The sequence below is a fragment of the Pongo abelii genome, chromosome 16, assembly GCF_028885655.2.
Source record: "Pongo abelii isolate AG06213 chromosome 16, NHGRI_mPonAbe1-v2.0_pri, whole genome shotgun sequence".
NCBI classification, from domain to species: Eukaryota; Metazoa; Chordata; class Mammalia; order Primates; family Hominidae; genus Pongo; species Pongo abelii.
The window spans coordinates 93,291,164-93,315,015 of record NC_072001.2 but is presented as its reverse complement, the minus strand read 5'-3'; the positions used below and the strand labels follow the sequence as shown (position 1 = coordinate 93,315,015).

Here is a 23,852-nt window from a genome sequence, read left to right as displayed (position 1 = left end):
GGGCACCTCACCTGTTGGTACAAAAGACAGGGACACAACCGAAGACGCGCTGCAAAGGTCCTTGGCACTAGCTCCCTCGATGTCCTGGATCCACGGCCTGAGGACCAGAGGGAATTCTGGGATTGGCCAGGAAGTCCCCTGAGCCCACATTCCCTCACCCCTCACTGCAGACTTGGGCCTGGGCAAGGGCCTTTCCTGAGCTGATTCCCCACCCACAGGAGTCAGCATCTCCTCTGTCTACACATTCTTTCAAGTCAAAGCTAAGATAACACTTCCCTTAATTACATAAACAGTATGTACCCTCAGTGGCTGGGCATGGTGGCTCACGCCTGTAATCCCAGCACTTTGGGAGGCCAAGGCCGGTAGATCGCTTGAGCCCAGGAATTCAAGACAACCTGGGCAACGTGGCGAGACCCCATCTCTACAAAAAATAGAAAAATTAGCCAGGCATGGTGGCGCACGCCTGTGGTTCCACCAACTCAGGAGGCTGAGGTTGGAGGATCACTTGAGCCCAGGAGGTCAACGCTGCAGTGAGCTGTAATCACACCACTACACTCCAGCCTGAGCAACACAGAGACCCTGTCTCAAAAAATAATAACAAAAAATAGTATGTACCCTCAGAAAAGCATTGGAAGGACAGCTGGGATCTGTATGTATAGATCTCTCTCTTTTTTTCTTTTTTTTAATTATAATTTTTTTTGATGTGTTCTCATCTTTTTTTTTAAAACAATGCACATGCATACATCTGTGTAATAAAAAATAAAGGACAGTAATTCTGGATACACTCAGGAGACAGATAACCAGGCATGAAGGACGTAAACACTACAAAAATCACAGCATCTACCAGCCAGTGATCATGACAGTTAACATTCTGGGGTGTCCCTCCTGGCATACGCACCAAAACTCACTTGGTTTTTGTAAAAACTGACACCAGATGTATCCATATGTGAAGCAAGAACACTACAAACAGGACAGTTCCCAATGTTATATGAAATATATGAATGTTTGGCCAGACGCGGTGGCTCATGGCTGTGATCCTGGCACTTTGGGAGCCCAAGGTGGGCAGATCATTTGAGGTCAGGAGTTCGAGACCAGCCTGGCCAACATGGTGAAACCCTGCCTCCACTACAAATACAAAAATTAGCCGGGCGTGGTGGCGGGCACCTATAATCCCTGCTACTCGGGAGGCTGAGGCAGGAGAATCGCTTGAACCCGGGAGGCGGAGGTTGCAGTGAACCGAGATTGTGCCACTGCACTCCAGCCTGGGCAACAGAGCGAGTCTCAAAAAAAGATAAATAAATGAAATGAAATGAAATGAAATGAAATGAAATAAAATAAAAGGATTTTTGTTATCTATACACATATGTAGTAAAACCTGAGAGAATACTATATCAAAATCTCACTGTGATTCTCTCTAGGTGGTGGGATGAGGGGTAGTTTTGGTTCGTGTTCATCCCTATTTTCTAAATGAACACTTTATAATCCAAATAGGTTATTCTGAAACCAATTTTTACTGGGTTTGTTAATGGGCTGTTTCCTAGCCCTACTATTACTAAAGCATGTTCACATGCTAATCCACATTTTCCTGCAAGGCTTTTCAAAGCTGTGGTATTTCATACTTTACCAAATCATGTCCTCATTTTACAGGTAGCCAAGATAAAGACATAATTTCCTGTCTGAATTGCACTTGAGAGGAAGCAGGAGAGCTAATTAATAATTATGCTGAGACAGTGGACATAAACGAGGCCGTGTGGTGGTCCCGAGGAGGGCCCAGGATGGTGCTCTGAGGCCACCTGTGTAGGGCTGGACAGATGGGAAGGGGCCTTTGGGAGTGCTCACCTGGCGGCCAGCTCAGGCTGGTAGAGGCTGACGTGCTTGCAGCTGGAGCCGCTCCAAGCACAGTAGGGGTCCCGGGCGAGGAGGCAGTCCCCACAGCTCCGGTACAGGCTGCAGTTGGCCATGGGCACCTGGACTACGCCCGAGTGGGAGGCCGCATACAGCAGTCCCTGCGCAGCCAGATACGGGGATGAGAAGCAGACACGGGCAGCCAGGGCCCTCACCCATGGCCACCCGGCTTGTATGCCTCCCAGAGCCACCCCCAAGAGGCCTGTTATGTAACTGGCAACCCCCCTTTCTAATAGCTCATGACTGGATCCTTTATCTTTCCATCCTCCTGAGGCAAGGGAGGAGAAGCTGGGTGGGGACTGCTTGGTGCTAATGGAGGGCACCCCCCAAGTACCCTGCCAGGATTCCTCCTTGGCCTGCTCACCCTGTGGGTGTCCAGGAGCAGATTCTGCACAGGCTGTCCCGATGAGAAGATCTGCAGCTCCTCAATGATGTGCACCCGGGGGCCCACGCTCACTGCCTTGTGAAGCCGGCCGTCACCTGGGGTGTGGACAGGACTCAGGCCCTGGTGGAGCCCACTGCCCATGACCCACCAGCCACGTGCACCCCTTCCCCTGAGCCTGCTGGGCTGCAGACACTTACCAGTGCCCAGGAAGAGGACATCGTAGGTGTGGTGCAGGCCAGGGACGCGGTGTACAGCCACGCGCTGGTAGCGAGCCTGGGGCTGCAGCAGCAGCATGCGGCTTCGGACCTGCCCATCCATCAGGAAGTGGTCCTTGAGGAAGTTCAGCACGCGGTCTGGGAGCTGCAGGGATGAGTTGATCTTCCTTTCCCGGGCACTGTTGGTGATGCACTGGAGGAGAAAGCAGCGGTGTGAGGCCAGCCACACCTCAGGGCAGCAGGCAGGATGCGGGCCCTGCTTCCCCAGTGGACAGTAGCGGTGTCTGTCCCCTCGCCCGGAGCCAGGGCATATCCCTGGCAGTGCTCTACAGAGCCGGTGTGCACATCTGAGGATGCAAGGACAAAGCCCAGGGTGTGGGGAAACCGAGTGCTTGGAGGGCTTCCTTGCTGTGCCTCCTCCCCGCCCCCACCCCAGCCTCATATGCCCAGGGGCCTCAAGAACCAGGACCACACTCCCTGCTCCTCCGCACCCTTCACCAGTGCTCTCAGGAAGCCCTGGCTGGGCAGAGCGCCCGAGTGCACTCGGCAGTTCTTTCCTGCCCCACCTGGGGCTTCCTGAAATTCTGAGAGATGCTCCACACCATCTGTCAGGGGCTCCAGCAGGACCCAGCTCCAGCTGCCCACAGCAACACCGGCTCGCTGACACACCCTCTTTTGGTTTCCCTCCCTCCTCCTCTAAACCTTCCTATTCCTTCATGCTGCTCCCTGGCATCACCTCCCCAATAAACTATTTGGCATGTGTATCCTTGTCTCAAGGTCTGCTTTCAGGGTAGCCCATTAGGCTAGAAGGGAGGAAGAAAGGATTATTTCCCCACAGCTTGCCCATTCAGTCACTTGATAATGAAATAAGGAGCTTGCAGCTGAGTAGGGGAGAGCACCAAGTGAAGAGACGATTGTAACAGCCTGCAGCAAGTGCGCTGATGGGGACACACTTGTATCCTGAAACAGAACTGAAGATATTCTGACATTCATAGTTATATCTAACCTAGTAGACAAGCAGGCCTGGGCCTATGTCCCCATATTAAAGATGAGAAAACAGATTCAGAGAAGCCAAGTGATCTGCCCGAGGCTAGGCAGTCTTGGTCCCAGCATGGTGTGGGGACCCACATCTTCCCAGCACCTCTTCTGGGTGCAGGGAGCCAGTACCCACCGCTCCAGGCCGGGGTATGGGCACCGGGTGGGTCACGGTGTACCACTGCTGCGTCTCACGGTTCACCTCCTTGTAGAGGCCATTGAAGACCCTCTGCACGTCCTTCATGGTGAAGACACAGACGGCAGAGCCTTCTGTAGTTCCCCTGTGCCTGCAGAGGAAATAACCAGATTAACCCAGGAGCCCTGGGGGCCCCAGTCCCAGCCACCCTTCACCCTTCCATCTCCAGCGAGGTCTGGAGGCCCTACCACTGAGAAGTGAAGACCCCATAGAAAAGGGTGTCACGCCAGTCCTGGGGGCTGGGGCTCAGCGTGAAGACGTCCTGCAGCACGTTGAAGGGGAAGCCGTCGTCGGGCCGTGAGCACAGCAGCTGGGCCTTGAGGAATGAGGTCCAGCGCTGCTGCAGCACTCGCTCTCCACCCTCATCGCCCTGGAGGGAGAGGCAGATGGGCTGGGCTTAGGCACACGCTGAGCCATGACGGGGATGCATGGCACAGGACTGCCTCGATGGACCCACCCCAGACACCAGGACTGAAGGGCAGGAGAAGGCCAGGACCAAGTTCCATCTAAAGTCAGGAAGAGCAGTGTACACATCCATCAGGAGGATGGTCCTTACTGTGACTAAGCAGAGCCTTCCTAAATATGGATGCGATTCACTCCTGAGCAAACAAGGCAGCCAAAGGACCCCAATATAGCCTAATGCCATGGTCGTGAGTGAGTTAATAATATAAGTACAAGGTCGGGACTGTACTTATATTATTAATGCCTATAATCCCAGCACTTTGGGAGGCCAAGGCGGGTGGATCACTTGAGCTCAGGAGTTTGAGACCCTGTCTCTGCTAAAAATACAAAAAAATTAGCTGGGCGTGGTGGTGCATGCTGGTAGTCCCAGCTACATGAGAGGCTGAGGTGAGAGGATTGCCTGAGATTGGGCAGCGGAGGTCGCAGTGAAATCTCACCGCTGCACGCCAGCCTGGGTGACAAAGTGAGACCCTGTCTCAAAAGGGAAAAAAAAATATATATAAATACACAGAGTTACACATATGCAAAACAAACAAACAAACAAACAAACAAACAAAAAAACATTCAGAGGGAGCATTCTAAAATGTTACCAGTGACTCCTTCTTGTGCTGGGGTGGTGGGGTAATACTCATAGTTCACATTTAGTCACTGCCCACCACATTTCTAAGAGCTTGGCATGGATTAATTAATTCACATAACAACTCTGAGGTCAGTGTTATTATTCCTATTTAACAAATGAGGAAACTGTTAACCGAGGGGGTGAGGGACTTGCCCAAGATCCTAGGCCAGCAGGGTTTGAACTTGGGCAGTTGGCCTCTGGGGTCTGTGCTCTCCAGCTGATGCTACAGTGCCTCTTTATCTTGTAAGTGATTTTTGTGTGTATAGTTCTCTATTTTCACTTTTTTTTTTTTTTTGAGACGGAGTCTTGCTCTGTCACCCAGGCTGGAGTGCAGTGGCACGATCTCAGCTCACTGCAACCTCCACCTCCCAGGTTCAAGCGATTCTCTTGCCACAGCCTTCCGAGTAGCTGGGATTACAGGCGTGCACCACCACGCCCAGCTAACTTTTGTATTATTAGTAGGGATGGGGTTTTACCATGTTGGCCAGGCTGGTCTCAAACTCCTGACCTCAGGTGATCCACTCACCTCGGCCTCCCAAAGTGCTGAGATTACAGGCATGAGCCACCATGCCCGGCTATTTCCACATTTTTTAAGTAAAAAAAAAAAAAAAAAAAAATGGCTGGGTGCAGTGGCTCATGCCCGTAATCCCAGCACTTTGGGAAGCCGAGGTGGGTGGATTGTTTGAGTCCAGGAGTTTGAGACCAGCCCGGGCAACGTGGTAAAACCCCATCTCTACAAAAAATACAAAAATTAGCTGGGCATGGGGGCGCACACCTGTAGTCTCAGCTACTCGGGAGACTGAGGTAGGAGAACTGCTTGAGCCCAGGAGGTCGAAGCTGCAGTGAACCGTGATTGTGCCACTGCACTCCAGCCTGAGTGACAGAGCAAAGATCCTGTCTAAAAATAAGAAGAAAAAAAAGAAAAAAGTAGTAAGATATTTTAATTTAAAAGGTGAGAGAGAAAAGCTGTTAGCCAAGCTGTACTCCCTGGGGGATGGGAAAGGCCATGCATGGATGTGGGTGATCTTGCAGCTGTGGAGGCTTTGAGGTCCCTGGGGTGGCCACCCTGTTGGCCCGTTCCCCTCACCTTGCAGATGCGGGCAACGCGGGACACAATGGTGTTCTCAAAGAACTCAAATTCCTGGCCAGTCTCGCTGAAGAAAAAGTAGATCTTGTCATCATCGCCTTGCAAGCTGCCCAGGCTTTCAGGAATGTAGGCTGAGGCCACAAAAGCTGGGTCTGTAGGGACCAGGTCAGGAGCTCAGAGTCAGCCCAGGAACCCTGGAGACAGGCCCTGCTGGGGGAAAGTGTCCCATTCTAGGGCCAGGTGAACAGGATCCCTGCCCTCTGAGTGGTGGCAAGAGGACTTCACCTTGCAGCCAGTTGAGGGAGCTCTCGGTCTTGGTGGGGCGAAGGCTTTGGCTCCGGGAGATGGCCGGGTCATTCCCTTGGAAGCTGCTGACTGTTCCAGTGTAGAGCTCGCCATCTGCCAAGAAAACATTCCCATGGGAACAGGCTCCTCAGCACGGCCCCTTCTCCCTGCTCAGGGCCCAGAGTGACCCCAGCACTGCCCGTTTTGTCTGTGGTGGGCAGAGAAGGAAGCTGGAACTTGGAAAAACCAAACCCAAGGCAAGCCCCTGGCCATTCTGTCCCCTTGGAAATAAGCATGGCATGGACCCAGCCTGTCCAAAGCTAGCCCTCTGGCCCTGCGTGCCCCTACATGGAACCTCAATGAACCCATCCTGCCCTCAACACTCACCAACCACCAGGGCCGTGGACTTGAAATTCGGGTCGAAGGGACAACGGCCCTTGCCATCTTCTAGGAGGACATTCCCCTTCTCGTCCCTTGCCAGGGTGAAGTTCTCCACGTTCTGCAGGAGGGCGGACACATGGGCTCAGGGGCACTCCAGGGATGAGGAGCGGGCTTGGTGAGAAAAAGAGAGGAGTGCAGGAAAAGGCAACTCTGCAGGCAGGTGAGGTGTGCGGGACAGAAGGGGTCAGGTGTCAGGGAGGCCGTCCTCAGCCAGGACATGGTGCTGAAAGGTTTGAACCCAGACAGTCGGCCTCTGGAGAGGCCTCACCCAGACACAGTGCCGCACTGCCTCACAGTGACCCGACGCGGGACACGTTATCAGACCCACCTGGCGGAGGAGGTGAGGCTTAGAAAATGATGTGAGCCTGGCCGGGCGCAGTGGCTCACGCCTGTAATCCCAGCATTCTGGGAGGCCGAGGCGGGTGGATCATGAGGTCAGGAGATCAAGACCATCCTGGCTAACATAGTGAAACCCCGTCTCTACTAACAAATAGAAAAAATTAGCCAGGCGTGGTGGAGGGCGCCTGTAGTCCCAGCTACTCAGGAGGCTGAGGCAGGAGAATGGCGTGAACCCGGGAGGCGGAGCTTGCAGTGAGCCGAGATCGTGCCACTGCACTCCAGCCTGGGCGACAGAGCGAGACTCCGTCTCAAAAAAAAAAAAAAAAAAAAAAAAAAAAAAAAAAAAAAAGAAAATGATGTGAGCCTGGAAGGGGCAGCAATGTGATTCAAACCCAGGCGTGTCTGACCCCAAAGCTGGGCTCCAACTCACAGCATCAAATGCCACCCTCTGCTAGGGGTGTGTGCTGAGGAGGGGGTGTACAAGATAAGACAAGAGAATCAAGCAAAGGAGAGGGAGAGATGCTGGAAGAAGCAGGAGAGGGCAGCAAGGCCTGGGTGGCACAGGATCTTCATGGGTGAGTGACTGCATGTGCCCCCGCCTCCCTGCACAGGGACACATGGCTGTCAGGGCTGAGCTTTGTGCCAGGGTGTGGGACCTCAGGGCTCTTGGAGGCCAGTGGTACCTAGAAACCTCCCTCTGGGCCCTGCCTTTCACCCGGGGTCTACGCTACAGAACTGGATCCCTGGGGCAGAAAGAGGGGCAGTTCCCAGGCCAGCCTCAGGGCTGAGGACAGGGCACTCACGATGTAGGTACACATGGGGCTGAAGGCTGCTGTGCCACAGGTGAACAGGTGACTGCCGCTGAGCGGCAGGAGGATCTTGATGTAGTTTTGACAGTCGCGCTGGGGGGAAGAAGCGAGGGGATGTCAGTCCCATGCCCAAGCATGCCACCAGGGGGCACCGCCGAGCCCTCCCCCACGACACCCAGGCCCGGCCTCTGCTCCCAGGACTGGGGATGGGGCACTCAAGTCTAGGAACAAAGAACCCACGGGTTTTCTAGGGGCACAGTGGAGCGTGCATAGAGTGTGTGTAGAGTGTGTGTGCTGCAGGGAGCCCAGGGGCTCAGCTAGTTTTGTGACTGGCAAACTTTCCTTCGGCCTAGGTGTGAGGGCACAGAATCCTACCTCCTTGAGTTGTACTGGCCCCCAGAAGCGTCCTTGAAAACCACAGGCCCCTCCCAACCAAGCTGCGAGCTGATGAAGCCACAGCCCAGAGCAGGAGGAATGCTCAGCCCTGAACCCCGAACCCCAGATTCATGCATCACCTTCAAGTGGGTGTCTAACTGGCACCTGCAACCAAGCTTCTTTCTGGTCCTCCCTAAAAGACATGCTTCCCCCCGAGATCTTGCCACTTTCATTAATTCTGTCTTTTCAGTCGCCGTGGCCCTAAATCCAGTCAGCCTTGACTCTTCTTGTTGGTCATACCCCATCATTTCCCACCCAGTAATCCTGGTGGCTCCATCTTCAAAATGCATCTGGAATCTGAGTATTTCTCACTGGTCCGAGCCACCCCATCTCTCACCCCGCACTGCTCTCCCTCCTCCTGTCCTTCCCCATGGAGGCTACTCTACCGCAGTAGCCAGAGTGACCCTCTTAGTACACAGGTGAGACCATGTCACATCTCTGCTCAGCCTTCCCCTAGCCTCCCAAATACCTCCCTCAGAGTGAAATGAAAAGTCCTGCCCTCCTCCAGATGTGCCACGGTCAGCTCCTCACTCTCTCCTGATTTTGGCTCAAATGTCACTTTTTTAATGAAATGTAACCTGACCACCTTATTCCATCCCACCCCCGCCAATAACATTTGTAAACTGACTACTTTTTCTTTTTCTTTCTTTTTTTTTTTTTTGAAACACAGTCTCACTGTGTCACCCAGGCTGGAGTGCAGTGGTGCGATCTCGGCTCACTGCAACCTCTACCTCCCAGGTTCAAGCGATTCTCCTGCTTCAGCCTCCCATGTAGCTGGGGCTACAGGCACCTGCCACCATGCCTGGCTAACGTTTTCTGTATTTTTAGTAGAGTCGGGGTTTCACTATGTTGGCCAGACTGGTCTCGAACTCCTGAGACACTCAGGAGACCATGAGGTGGAGACCTTGTGATCCACCTGCCTCAGCCTCCCAAAGTGCTGGGATTACAGGTGTGAGCCACTGTGCCAAGCCTGCTTTTTCACAATTAAATCTCCAGTACCTAAAAGTACACGGACACAGAGTGCGTGCTTAATCAATGTTAGCTGAATAACAGAATGGCAGCCAGGACTTGAACCTGCGTCTTGATCCCAAGTCCAGCACTCTTTTGCCCTCACCTTACCCAGCACCTGCTGCACTTAGGAGCAGGAGCAGGAGGCCTCTAGGGATGATGATGAGTCCTCCAGGACAACCTGGGTTGGACCAGATTTCATCCTGTGCTTTGTCCAAAACCACACCAGAATCTGTCAGATGTGCTACATCAGGAATCATCTGCAGAGGGACACAACTCTCACCCCACCCAATCCCTGTTCATGCTGGAAGCTGACTTGTTAGTTCTTGTATCTATAAGCCAGGTGCCTTACACCTATTAGTTTCCTGAATCCTCACTGTAAGCCCAGTGAGACCAGATCATTATCCCCATTTCACAGGTGGGCTCACTAAAGCTTAGAAAGGTGAATCTACTTGTCGAAGGTCATAGAGATGTAAGTGTAGTGCTGGGATTCAAACTCAGGCCTGGCCATCTCAGAAGCTTATGCCCTTCCCACCATACATGGCTGTATCTGCTCCCACCTCCCGCCTCTGGCCTGGATGGAAGTCCACCACCCTCCATCCCTCCTGCAGCTCAGCTCCCTTCCAGGTGTGGGCTCACCTGTGGGTCCTTGCCCTTGAAGCTGCACTGCTGTTTCTTCTCTGCGTCTGCACCCCAAAGCAGCTGGGGAATGAGAAAGGGGAAGGTAGTGGACAAAATGGAGGGTTTGCTAAGCCTCCCTCCTCTCCCATTGGCATCAACCTCAGACCCAGAAGGTCAAGCTTCCCGTCCATCTTCCCTCTGTGGTCCTCTGCCCAGCCTAGCCAGCTCCAGGCAACATCTCTCACCTCCTGGTACTCCCCGCCTGGCAGGAAGCTGAGGTTGCTATTGAGTGCAAAGAGGGCCTCTCGAGCACCCACGTACAGGGTCCTGCCATCCCTGCTCAGCAGAAGGGCTGTGTAGTTGGAGATGTTTTCAGCTTCGAATCTGAGGAATGGCCGCTCTTCAGAGCCTGGGGAGAGGAAGATGGGTATTACCTGGGGCCACCCCTCCCACGGGATGCCTCTTCACACCAACCTCTAGATGGACTGGCTTAAAGGAAGGTAATCAGCAAGGCAAAGGGTGGCAAGGGGCTGGGGGCAGGGGGATCAGGTTTGATGGGCGAGCAGCATTCCTGGACTCTCAAACATTACATAAGAAATGATGCAGAGATGTATGTACAAGGATACTTACTACGGCACCCTTCACATTAATAAAAAACTGGAAACCAAAGAGTCAGTCCAACCAGAGGGGACCTTGTCAAAATAAATTATGATACCCCAATCCAACTGAATACTATGCAGCTGGGGAAAAAGATGATGTATTAGAAGCTCCAGAAAAACAAGCAAGAAAGGCATGGTCAAAATATCAAGCAAACTAAAATATAAAGTGATGAGTTTTGAGCACATAATAGAATATTAAGAAAGGAAAATACATTTAACACTTTCCTTTGAGTGACATTAGACCCAAAGAGAAGGAAACGTTAAGTGGGCCCTGCAGTGAATGCTATTTGCACTGACAGAGTAATGCAAATGTTGAGCACTGGCTTTTTTTTTTTTCTTTTTGAGACGAAGTCTCGCTCTGTTGCCCAGGCTGGAGTGCAGTGGCATGATCTTGGCCCACTGCAACCTCCACCTCCCAGGTTCAAGTGATTCTCCTGCCTCGGCCTCCCAAGTAGCTGGTATTACAGGCATGCACCATCACACCCAGCTAATTTTTGTATTTTTAGTAGAGACGGGGTTTCACCATGTTGGCCAGGCTGGTCTCAAACTCCTGAACTCAAGTGATCTGCCCGCGTCAGCCTCCCAAAAAAGCACTGGTCTTTAACTTTGAGATTGATGGTTATTACACAGAATGGGAGTGTTTTCAATTTTGACCTCAGAAACCAGAACTGATGACAGACATCATAATATGGTAGCAGGGTTGTCACAAGCTGCTGCCAATGGCTAATGGAATAATAAATACAGGTCAAGTGTACTGTTTTATATTGCAAAGGTAACCAATAAAGGAAGTGAATACAGTACGGTGACAGAATATGTTGGGGGGAGGAAGGGAAGGGAGATGTAAGTGAGGGAAAGTCAGGAATTCAAATAAGCCAAGAAATAGTGGTGTAAGTATTTTACTTAAAAATATGGAGGAAATAGGCCGGATGTGGTGGCTCACGCGTATAATCCCAGCACTTTGGGGTGGATCACCTGAGGTCGGGAGTTCGAGACCAGCCTGACCAACATGGAGAAATCACGTCTCTACTAAAAATATAAAATTAGCCAGGCGTGGTAGCACATGCCTGTAGTCCCAGCTACTCGAGAGGCTGAGGCAGGAGAATCGCTTGAACCTGGGATGCAGCGGTTGTGGTGAGCCAAGGTCGTGCCATTGCACTCCAGCCTGGGCAACAAGAGTGAAACTCCATCTCAAAAAGAAAAAAAAAATGGAGGAAATAATGAACAAGAACCCTAAGAACCCTAAATGATTAAAAGTCCCTTTTAAATTGGCCTGGAGCGGGGGAGGACAGACATTTTTGCTTTTTATCATAAGCCCTTCTATACTTAAAAATATATATATACATGCATGTATCCTTGATACAAATTTTATTTTATTTATTTTTTGAGACTGAGTCTCACTCTGTTGCCCAGGCTGGAGTGCACTGGCATGATCTCAGCTCATCGCAACCTCTGCCTTCCAGGTTCAAGCAATTCTTCTGCCTCAGCCTCCCGAGTAGCTGGGATTACAGGCATGTGCCACCATGCCCGGCTAACTTTTGTATTTTTGGTAGGGACAGGGTTTTGCCATGTTGGCCAGGCTGGTCTTGAACTCCTGGCTTCAAGCAATCTGCCCGCCTCAGCCTCCCAAAGTGCTGGGATTGCAGGTGTGGGCCACTGCGCCCAGACCTTGGTACACATTTTAAGTATCTTTTGTTTTTGCAGAACAACAACAAGGAAAGACACGAATTATCTACCACGAAGTGAAAATTAAGGTTATATTTAATATGTATGGTCGAATTCTATTTTTTGTGGGAAAAATATAAGCATAGGAAAAAATCCAGAAGGATGTATCACAAAATACTAAAACATGAGCTCCCTGGTAGAATTACAGGTAGCTTTCTTTTCTTTTTTACTTGTTATCATTTTTAGATTCTCTAATAAGCAGGTTATCCTTATATAATGTGAAATATATAAATCAAAGAAAAAAAAAGAAACACACATACACTTACCCACCAAGGTACTGTTTATGCTTTGGGTAACTAAAGGCTTTGGAGAGAAATTATTTTTAAAATTCTAAGCAGCTGATGAGAACAGAAAAACAAGCAGAGAGCAGCACCCTGACCAACCTCAGGCACGCTGTAGCGGACCATTGGTTATGACCACACAAACATTCTCACGAAGCTGAGGAAGCAAAAAGTGCAACATGCCCAACCAAGCAGCTGTGAAGATGACTTCATGTGTGTTTACCTGTGGAGTGTTTTTACATACCCCCAGCCTGGTTCCATAAAGGGTGGGGAGACGTGAAGAAAAAAAAGTAGTGAAATATAAACATTAAAATCAGGAGCAGAGAAAACCCAAATCTGAAGAAAAACATCTCAACCAGCAAGGAAGTAAAAATTCACGAGTAGGTCAATGAGTCTTCGCACAGCTGGTAGAGAAGGGCTGTGCCTTTAGTGCTGGGCCTCCTGGTGGCCAAAGAAAAATGGGAAATGAAGCTACTCCATCCTCAATGTCCATAAGGAGGAACACATACCAGCCATTTGGGGGAAGCTCAGCCTTTTTTTTTTTTTTGAGACGGTGTTTTGCTGTTGTTACCCAGGCTGGAGTGCAATAGCACAATCTTGGCTCACCACAACCTCCACCTCCCAGGTTCAAGCGATTCTCCAGCCTCAGCCTCCTGAGTAGCTGGGATTACAGGCATACGTCACCATGCCTGGCAAAGTATTTTTAATAGAGACAGGGTTTCTCCATGTTGGTCAGGCTGGTCTCGAACTCCTGACCTCAGGTGATCCACCCGCCTCGACCTCCCAAAGTGCTGGGGTTACAGGCGTGAGCCACCACGCCCAGCAGCTCAGCCTTTTTTTTTTTTTTTTTTTTTTTTGAGACGGAGTTTCGCTCTTGTTGCCCAGGCTGGAGTGCAATGGTGCAACCTGCACCTCTCAGGTTCAAGTGATTCTCCTGCCTCAGCCTCCCAAGAAGCTGGGATTACAGGTGCCCGCCACCATGCCCGGCTAATTTTTGTATTTTCAGTAAAGACAGGGTTTCACCATGTTGGCCAGGCTGGTCTCTCGTACTCCTGACTTCAGGTGATCCGCCCGCCTCGACCTCCCAAAGTGCTGGGATTATAGGCCTGAGCCACCGCGCCCAGCTGAAGCTCAGCTTTACACCTGGCAGCAAATGGGGAAGGAAGCCCTTGGGTGGGGGTGACACTAGTCAACAGGATGACGGGGGTCAGGTGGCTGAGCCAGCGAGCCCGGCCCTCAAGTAGGCCCTTCTGTCAGGCAGCAGAGACATCGTCTCACTGAGCTGTAGTTTCTCATACATGTCACGGGAGGAATGAGACATATAAAGATCACAGGAGTCTCATGAGGAGTGAGACCAAGACAGACACTGCGGTCCCTCCTTATCTTTTGGATTTTTCCATAGTTCTCTGGAAGCAAGGGCTGGTTCAGATAAGCTGGTTGCCCGTGCTTATCTACCTGCAGAAGAGCGTTTCCACCTGGGCGGGCCCTGTAAGACTGGGCAGCAGACTGCCCTTGGAATCTGTCCAGACAAAGAAATGCCAAGAGTCAGAGATAAGCCTCAGTCCCAGGTGGCAACTCAATCCCACTTACGCCTGGGAGAAGGGGTGGAAACCTGCCTCGGGCACTACAGAGTGCAGCCGGCTGGAGGGGAAACCTACAGACCAGCCAGTCCCTGGTTCAGCCCAGGCCTCCAAACGAGCCAGCCACAAGCCCTCCAGCCATGCTGGGAGTAGAGTGAATGAAAGGACAAAGGGACAGAAAGTGGAATGTGTCTTGGAGATGGGGGTGAAGGGCCCCTTAACCAGGCTTTCTCCTTCTGGGGCTTCCCTTCCACACCTGCCCTCATCTCTCTGCTCTGAGACTCAGACAGCCATGGTGTGCAGAGTGGAGTTAGAGACCTGGGTTCAAAGCCATCCTCTACCACTTACTGGCTGTGTGCCACCACGACATGCCACTTAACCTCTCAAAGCCCCGTTTTCCTTATCTGTAAAATGGGGAAAATAATAACACTTTGCCTCATGGGGTTGTTAGTAGAAAAAATGAGATTACGTATGTAAATAATAATATACATAATAACCCACATTTACTGAGACAGCTTTCCTCAAAACAACGTTGCACATGGTTTGCAGTGTGGCATGGTGTCTGGCACACGACCAACAGTCAATGAGTGACTCAAAAACAAAATCCAAAAGCCCCGCAGGAAAATCCGGCCCAGTGAGAGCTGCCAGAAGGGCAGGGCTCCTTGCAGGAGTCGGGCCTCCCTCATCCAGGGGGTTCACGAACTTAGCCTGGGCGATTCTAACTTAGGCACATACCTGGTCACACGAGGGTCTCATGGCCAAAGCCAGACAGCATCAGCTCAGAAACAGAGACTTGCGTGTCACAGGCTCATGTTGTGGGCGCGAGCTAGTCTGTGGTCGGTGTGAGTGGTGTTACTGTCTAAGGGCCCAGGTGCTTGGGTCACCTCCAGAGTGACTGCAGACATCTGTGCAGGACCCTGCCTGAGCTTGCCTGTGTGGGGTGTGTGTGTGTGTGTGTGTGTGTATACACGGTACCGCAGGGCTTGTCCACGCTTGCACACTCACTCCTAGGTGCTCTTTGTGCAGGGGTGACGGGGAGAGGGTGTTTCTGCACTTTACTTCCTGCGAGGGGCTGGCGCACCTTGGGGTCAGTCTTAGCTTTTATGCTTTCCGTTGTGTCAAAGAGTGTCTCGCTCGCTCTCCTGGGCTGCCTGTGCTGCTCGGACATCCTCTAAATCCATCTATCCAGTGGGTTAGTCCAGTACGAAGAAAGCAGGGCACGCCGAGGCTGCGGCCGGTTTTCCCACTCAGGGTGAACCCTCTCCCTCCACCCCGACAGGCTTCAGCCAGGGGCTTCTCCAAGGCCAGTGCATCCCACTAGGCAGATCATCCTTCAAGAAGGCAGAATGGGGCTGGTCTGGGGCTGCCCTGTCCCTCCCTGGAGGGAGACGGCACATGGACTGGGCGCATAAGAGTCACCTGCAGGGTCCCCACCCCCCACCCCAGGAAGTGGGGTTCTGAGTAGGAAGTGATATGGGAATACTCAGCCCCCAGCCCCATGTAAGGGTCCTCCTTCCATGGGACTCAGCCGGAAGCCTGGAGCTCTCTGGGGTGAGACAGGAATAGGGCTCAGCACCATCCCCGCCCTGGGTAGTCCCCACCCCAGGCCAGCCAGCTAGCTGCAGCAGCGCTGTGACTCAGAGCCCCACCCCACCTTTCTCTCTACTGTGGGTCCGGGCACGGCAGCAAGACGCTGACCTGGCCCTAACATCCCACCCTCTACAGGCCCCAGCAGGATCAGGCCAGAAAACACCAGCTTCCCTGTGGAGTCGGCGGGGAAGGGGCCTCCAGTACAAGGAGGCAGCCAGTGGCCTCCCCCACTCTCAGAGAGGGGTCTGGGCGGGACAAGTCCCCAGAGAGCCTCCTGAAAGGCTGTTGTAGCCCTTCGTCCCCAGGGATGTCACAATAAGTCACCAGAACCTTGGACCCACTTATCCCAGCAGCAGCCCCACCTCCAGGGCAGGAGTGCTGACGGGGCCGCAGTCAGCAGGAAACTGGGACACACTGCCAACCTGGGTGCACTTCCTTCCTCCACACGGCCAGTGTTGGGCAGGGCAGCCACCTCTTCCTCACGGAGCATGGAGGAGGGGGGCCACATTCTGCTGACACCAGCCCAGTGCCAGAGTCGAGTCTCTGACCAGGGACTCTGGGCAGAGGTTGGGGGTGTTGTGTGCCAAGGGTCCTCCCATGGACTGAGGTCACCAAGAAAGTGGCAACGAGGGCAAGGGAACCTGGCCTCACAGCATCTGTGCTCCTGGGGCATGCCCTGGAAAGCCACTGCTACAGCCCCAAGGGGGCACACCAAGAGCCTCTGCCAGAACCCCCAGGCAGTCCCAGCCCTGACCTAGGGCCTGTGCCACGGCTGCACAGACCACTGCTGTCACCTTAGGAGCCTGCCCGCCGCCTGCCTGCTCACAGGCCTACCCAGGGCCACGCTCAGTCCCTCTGCTCAGGGGCTGGCTCCCCGCTAACAACCCCGCTCCTAGGGCCTCTGCCCTGGGTCTGCCTTCCTGCCTTTATAGATGTCTCCAGTTCTTCCAAGGAAATCGGGGTCATCAGGCATAAACAACCTCAACTTCCCGCCCCATCTCCTCAGAGACCAAATCCTATGTCACCAACTCTGCCTTTCAGAAAGCAGTTTTTGTTCCAATGTCTATTCTAGAAACTTTTGCGCCTCCCTCCACCTGCCTTAGACAAGCTCCCAAAGAGAACAGCCACCCCATGCCATCTCTGCCTCTCACCTTCCACTCACTCCTCCACAGAAGTTGGGCCTCAGCCAGCCCCATGCTCAGCAGGGCCAGCTCTGCCAAGATCCCAGGGATTGCCTCGCTGACAGATCCCAGACACGGGCCACACCGCCCCGTCCTCTAGGTGTCTGTGCCCCTAGTCTCAAGCATCACCCCATGTCTCCCTCGCATGCCTTCTGGGCCTCTAGCCCTCAAAGAGCTAAAGTATGTGAACACTTCCTCAGCCCTTTAAATGGATTAAGTCATGTCATCCTCACAAGGCTGCCGTGTTTTATTACCTTTGTTTCAGGTGCGAGTCGTCCCCGGGAGGAGTGGGGGGGATGCCACCTGACCCTGGGCCACCTGGCTGCAGCGTCTGTGTTGCTGACCACCCTCCTGCCTCAGAATTTTCTCCTGAATGTTCTTGCTCTCTGGGTCCGTCTGCTCTTGGCTCTGCTCTTCTTACTCTGTTCAAGCCCCTGGGTCACACGTCCATGCTCATCACTTCAATGACGTGGATGCTGGCGATCCCCAAATCTCTTCATCCAAGAGCAGATCTTCCTCCAACACATCAGACCCCACACACAGTGCAGGAGGGCCTCTGTGGGTGCCTCCCACCACCTCACTGCCCCCTTCCAGTCCCACTCCCTGGCTTGGGATTTTGTGTCTGTGTGTAGCACCACTCATCTGGGTGTCTCACCATCCTCCTCCCTCGGAAGTCCAGTCTATAATCAAATCCTGCCAATTTTCTCTCAATATTTTCCAAATCCATTCCCCTCACCATCCGCACTACCACAGTCCTGAGCCTGGCACCATCCTCTCTCACCTAGGCCACCACCACAGCAGCCTCCCAACCAGCCTCCCACCTCCAGGCTAGCTGCTATGCTGCATCTGGGAGCCATCACTGTTCTGCCTAAAAACTTCAATAGCACCCCATCGTCCGAGCTCCTAACTTGCCAGCCCTTGCCACCCACCCACCTCCTGGTTTGACCAAGTGACATGGAACTGCAACTCAAGGGCCCAATTCTCATCTCCAGTCTGTTCAGGAAGTCCCCTCCACCCAGAAGGCTTTCCTTTTGACTAACTCACACTCATCCTTTGAGACTCAGCTCAGTTCCCCCTCCTCCAGGAGGACTTCCTGAATCCCCGGCTGGGCAAGGGCCCTTCTCCGTATGCCCATCATTTCCTGTTCACACGTCTTGCAGTGCACTGGTGACACTATCTGATGATGGCAATGTTTGATGATGATGATGATGGTCTTTCTGTGCTCTACTCTTTTTTTTTTTTTTTTTTTTAAGACAGTCTTGCTCTGTCACCCAGGCTGGAGTGCAATGGCATGATCTTGGCTCACTGCAACCTTGAACCTTGGGTTCAAGCAATTCTTCCGCCTCAGTCTCAGCCTCCTGAGTAGCCGGAATTACAGGCACCCGCCATCATGCCCGGCTAATTTTTGTATTTTTGTATTTTTTTTTTTTTTTTAGTAGAGATGGGGTTTCACCATGTTGGCCAGGCTGGTCTTGAACTCCTGACCTCAGGTGATCCGCCTGCCTCGGCCTCCCAAAGTGTTGGCATTACAGGCGTGAGCCACCGCGCCCGGTCTTTGTGCTCTTCTCTTCCACCAAGCTGAGAGCATCTTCAAGATCAAGACCATGTCTTATTCATATTTGTATCAACTGGTCAGGTGAGCTCCCAGCAGTTGTTCCATAAATGTTTGTTGACTGAACAAATGAATGACACAGTCCCAGTCAGAGTGCTCCAGCCCAGAGAGGGGCCCCAGAGAAAAATGGGGCAATATGGGGGTCCTGAAGCATCATACTCACAAAAGTGTGTCTGAGAAGCACTGCTACCACTCTGACCTCTCCCAAAAGCACTGAACACACAGAAGTATAACAGCTGACAGGAGTTCTAGACCAGCCTGGGCAACATGATGAAACCCTGTCTCTACCAAAAATGCAAAAATTAGCTGGGCATGGTGGCATATGCCTGTGGTCCCAGCTACTCAGGAGGCTGAGGTGGGAAGATCACTTAAGCCTGGGAGGCGGAGGTTGCGGTGAGCCAAGATCTCACCACTGCAGCCTGGGTGACAGAGTGAGACCCCATCTCAAAAAAACAAAAATAAAAAAGAATTAAGAAGTATGACAGATGGAAGTATGACAGCTGAAAGTATGGTAGGGAGACAGGAAACAAGCTTCAGGGACTGGAAGGTGCACAAGACATGTGTGTGAATCCTCACTTGATCACTGACCCGCTGTGCAACCCCGAACAAATCCTCAGCCCTGAGAGGGCTGCCTTGCAGGATTGCTGAGAAGACTAAATAAACACAGTAAGCGGCAGTGCCAAGTTCTGCAAAGATTAGGGGTCAGTGACCATCAATAATCAAGATGGGTTCTCCCCATGCTCCCTACTCCTCCCCTTGCTTCTTGCCTTCTACTTTTACTCTAGCCCTTTTTCACAGGCAAGACGTAGTAGCCCCAGACGTGTGCTGCTACATGGAATGGGGGTCCAACCTTACCAGATCTTCAGAAAAGCTGGAAACCTAGATTTTTATGTAAAATTTTCTAAGTTTTAAATATCAGTGACTAATTAAAATTTTTCTCTTTCTTTTTTTTTTTTTTTTTGAGATGGAGTTTTGCTCTTGTTGCCCAGGCTGGAGTGCAATGGCACAATCTCAGCTCACTGCAACCCCTGTCTCCCAGGTTCAAGTGATTCTCCTCCCTTAGCCTCCTGAGTAGCTGGTATTACAGGTGCCCGCCACCATGCCCAGCTAATTTTTCTATTTTTAGTAGAGATGGGGTTTCACCATGTTGGCCAGGCTGGTCTCAAACTCCTGACCTCAGGTGATCCACCCGCCTCAGCCTCCCAAAGTGCTGGGATTATAGGCATGAGCCACCGCACCCGGCCTAATCAAAATTTTTCTAAAGAACCTTGAAGTCAAACAAAATATCTCCAGGCTGGCTGTGGCCCACTACCCCTCAGTTTGCAAACTTATGTCTGAGATGTGTGCCCCAGTCTCCTGTGTGCCACATTCCTGACCAAGTCTGCCAGCTCTGCCCTCTTTCCAACCATGGCCATGCCACCAGGGGCCTCGGCTGGATCCCCTGCCCCGTCCAGAGACTGACCTCAACAGATTTCTTTAACAGATGGAAATATATAACCTGCAATTATTCAAGGGCTGAGCCGGGTCATCTTGCTGCTTTTGTACGATTCACAGGTGAAGCAGGAGGCAGCTGTTCTAATGGAAAGAATGTGGTTGCTGAATCAAGAACTGTGGCCCAAGGCCTGGTCCCAAACTCTTCTATAGCTGCATGACCTTGATAATGAGTTAGCTTCACTGAGCTTGGGTTTCCTCATCTGCATGAGATAAAGCAATGCACTTCCACACCCAACAGCAGTGCCTGGCACACAGTGAGTGCACCATAATGGCCGCTTTTCTTTGCTCTTCCTAGAGGATGGGCCAAAAGATGCCAAAAAAGAGGACACAAGTTGGCTAATTTGGCTCCTCTTTAGGAATATGGTAAAATGATGGCTTCTGTCTCCTACCTACCATCCCCACTGAAACCCCCTCGCCACAGGCCCCCCACCTCTCGGAAGCCTGTTAGACTGCAGGATGGGCTTCCAGATGGATCCAGGAGTGCAGAATAGAGCTTCCATGCACAACAGGTCAGATCACAGGCCTGGGAGGCAGAACTCTAGCAGCTGGACAGAACACTCCACCTCTGTGTATCACTCTGTAGCCACTCTGCCCTTCTGTGACCATCTCTGCCACAGGGCAGGAGCCAGCCCTTAGTGTTCCAGTATTCAGCGCCCAGAAGAGGGTCGATGGTGAGCTAATAAGTATAGAGCCACTGTGGGCACCAGGCTTTTTTTTTTGTGAGCCAAAGATATTTTCTTCATTTCTTGCATTTGAAGTACTCTCTGATGACATCCTTGGCCTGAGACTCCTTGCCATAGTCCTTAACTACTATACAACTGCAACCAACCACTTTACGGGGTTTCCCCTCTCTGTCAATTTGACAGAGACCTACCCATTCCCCCAGTTTCTTGTTGTCATCAACCTTAATTAGGTTGATTTGGTGCTCAGCACAAAGGTCCTCCACCAACTCGACATACACAGTCTCATCACAGTTGGATGCAAGCACACAAAGATGGGCTTGGCGCTTGTCTAAGGCTTTGGCAGCTTTGCGAATTCCACGTGCTAGGCCATCGTGGAAGAGGCACCTCTGTTTTCAGCACCTCTTGTAAAGCAGCATTAATGTCCATTACACCTCCAGCAGCAATGCCTTCCTCGGCCGTGGCAGTGGGTTACGGGTGAAGCCGAATCTTGAACGCAACCGAGCCTGAGCCTCCGTCTCTGCATGACTTGGCGGCGGCAGGGAAAGAGCCACCAGGCTTTTAATTATCTTATCTTACAGACAGGCTAGCTGTCCCACTCCCAGCACAGGGAGGTCAGAATGTGAAGACGAGGGGCAGGGAAACCAGCTGGGGAAAAGCATGGAGAATGCAGTCCAAGGGAGCAGACTTCCCAAAAAGCTAATCTGAGGGAAGGCAGGCTTCGACCACACGAGTCTTGCGTTGTGTTGTTCCTGTTCCCCCAATCCCCAGGGAGGGCCACATCAGAGGCCCCCTGAGTCCTGTGCCAGCCTGAGCACCCATGGGGGTGGAGTGAGAGGCAACAGGCTCTAAGAAGATAAAGGAAGGAGTGACTGATGACATGACCCAAGTCTAGCCTTTTCTCCAGGCCCCGTGCCACCCTCTGCCTCTTGCCTAGAGGATGAACATGCTGGTATATCCAGATGTGCCCCAAAAGTTGTGCAAGTTTAGAGCTTTCCTGGGTTGGCACATAGGTATTTCAACACCAGCTGGATGTGGGTTGTGCAGAAGGCAGAGCAGAACCAGTGAAGGGCAGGCAGGGAGAGGCATGGTCCAGCCCCATGCAGAGGAGGTTCTTCATGCAAAGGAGGACTTTGAAAAGGCTGAATCAGGAGCACTTAATAACTGGGCTATAATTAAGCAGGACCCCTGATAATGACCTCCAATCGGCCCCTGGGGGCCTTGCTTTGTCTTTTCTACCAGGGCAGGCGCTAAGCCTGACAGGCTTGGCACCTAGCAGAGGGCCTGCATACCACCAGTGTGCACAAAAATGGATGCAAATAACCTCACCAAGCAAGGCTGGCAGGGGATTTCTAGCACACCAGAGCAGAAGCTACCTTTTTACTATGGATGCAGCACGTGCCAGGCACCATGCCAAACACTTTACATACATCATTTCATGTAATCCTCTCAGAACACTGTGAAGATGGCCATTATTCCTATCTTGCTAATGTGAAAATGGGCCTGGAGAAGGCCAGGAGCTTGCCCAAGATTGTGCAGTTAGTAAGGGTGGCAAGCTACTTTACAAAGCCAGGCTCTGAGCATCCACAGTTAGAGCGCCTTCCACTACCCTCTGCAGAGCCAGAGAGATGCCGGCCTCCAGGACAGAGCTGGACACAAAGGCTCATGTCCAGTTGAGACCACGTCAAGGAGGGAAGCCAGTAACCGGGCTGAAGGCTCAACAAGCGACCAGCATCAGGGCTTCCCAGGGCAGCCTTGACCCTGGCTGCCTCCTCCAGGGCCAGAGGGCAAGCAGCCGATTTGTGCCAAATGCTCCATTCTCTCTGCTCAATGGGGTTTTGTTGACTGCAGTTTGCAGGCCTACAGATTTCTGTCCAATCTGCTTCAGAAATACTGCGTCCAGAGCTTTCCCGCCCGGCACTTCTGGGGCAGGAGGGAATTAATAACTCCCTTTAAGGCCGGACGTGGTGGCTCATGCCTGTAATCCCAGCACTTTGGGAGGCCAAGATGGGCAGATCACCTAAGGTCAGAAGTTCGAGACCAGCCTGGCCAACATGGTGAAATCCCATCTCTACAAAGATACAAAAATTAGCTAGGCATGGTGGCGGGCACCTGTAGTCTCAGCTGCTCGAGAGGCTGAGGCAGGAGAATCACTTGAACTTGGGAGGTGGAGGCTGCAGTGAGCGGAGATGGTACCACTGTACTCCAGCCTGGGAGACAGAGCGAAACTCCATCTCAAAATAATAATAATAATAACTCCCTTTAAGTGTCCAAATAAGGTGGCCCAAAAAGACTTTGGAGGGCCATGAGAGCAGGTGTGTTTTGTTTCTCCCCACACGGCCAGGCTGGGAGGCACTGGGCGCCATTGTTTCTACTCAGCACCACTCCTGCTCCTGACCGAGGCTTTGGTCCTGGAGCTCTGCATCGTAGTTCCAACGAAAGAGAACCCAAATTCTACAACTTCTTTGAAGTATTCCTTTCAGAGACTTCCAGCTGACTGTGGAGCCCCCAGTGGCTGTCCCCCCATCCTCCTCCCCCTACTGGCCACTGGGCAAGGCCACAAATCGGCCCCCTGCATCTTAAGCACCCCAGGAACGTGCTGTTCATCAACAACAATTAGGGTTCCCTATGAAGGACCCCAGATGCAGGGCAAGCTGGATGCTCCACTTCAAGGGATTTTGTTTTAAACCACAGACATAGATAGCCCCACTGTCCCTAGGCATCTGGGTCCTTACGGGGCGTGGGTGGGAATTCAGTAGAAGAGTGAGTGGCAGGAGGAAAGGGGGGTGTGTAATCTCCAGTTCCGTGACCCTTTCTCCTAAGATGCGTGTGAGGGAGGGCACTAGGGCCCTGGGCCCGGCGTCCCATGGTCACCACGAGCCTGCCCAGGATAGGCACACTGCCAGGAACATCTAATGAGCCCACTGGGATGAGGCAGGAAACCGCCTTAGGCCACACTCAAGGGTGAGCCTGTTCAGTTACCAGGGCATTCCCCTCCCGGACTCCCAGCCAGCCCTAGGACCTGCACGTAGGTAAGAGTAGGAGGTGGGTATGAGGGCCAAGAGGAAGCCCAGAGAGGGGGCACTCCAGGGTATAGTGGCAACTCAGTCGACTGTAGATACGTGCTCACAAGTTCAGGTAGCTAGGTGCCACTACACTATTCCAGGGCTTTGGTGGGACTAGAAAAATGGGCCACTCTGGGCAGACCTAG

The 23,852-nt window shown here is 52.3% G+C and overlaps 1 protein-coding gene and 1 pseudogene across 3 annotated transcripts in view; both read right to left on the bottom strand.

Moving 5' to 3' along the window:
- The window catches only part of SEMA4B (semaphorin 4B), a 45,703-nt gene that overhangs the window by 2,002 nt on the left and 19,849 nt on the right, over window positions 1-23,852 (bottom strand). For all 3 annotated transcript variants that reach the window (XM_063716307.1, XM_009250150.4, XM_054531870.1), the window contains 12 exons: window positions 10,088-10,251; window positions 9,861-9,923; window positions 7,773-7,871; window positions 6,577-6,688; window positions 6,190-6,303; window positions 5,905-6,056; window positions 3,925-4,106; window positions 3,677-3,827; window positions 2,488-2,698; window positions 2,270-2,385; window positions 1,840-2,006; window positions 12-97 (listed from right to left, as the gene is read on the bottom strand). In XM_063716307.1, coding sequence (XP_063572377.1) covers window positions 12-97; window positions 1,840-2,006; window positions 2,270-2,385; window positions 2,488-2,698; window positions 3,677-3,827; window positions 3,925-4,106; window positions 5,905-6,056; window positions 6,190-6,303; window positions 6,577-6,688; window positions 7,773-7,871; window positions 9,861-9,923; window positions 10,088-10,251 — 1,617 coding nt within the window. The remainder of the gene's footprint in view (window positions 1-11; window positions 98-1,839; window positions 2,007-2,269; window positions 2,386-2,487; window positions 2,699-3,676; window positions 3,828-3,924; window positions 4,107-5,904; window positions 6,057-6,189; window positions 6,304-6,576; window positions 6,689-7,772; window positions 7,872-9,860; window positions 9,924-10,087; window positions 10,252-23,852) is intronic.
- On the bottom strand, window positions 13,354-21,112 carry LOC112129107 (small ribosomal subunit protein eS12-like; annotated as a pseudogene).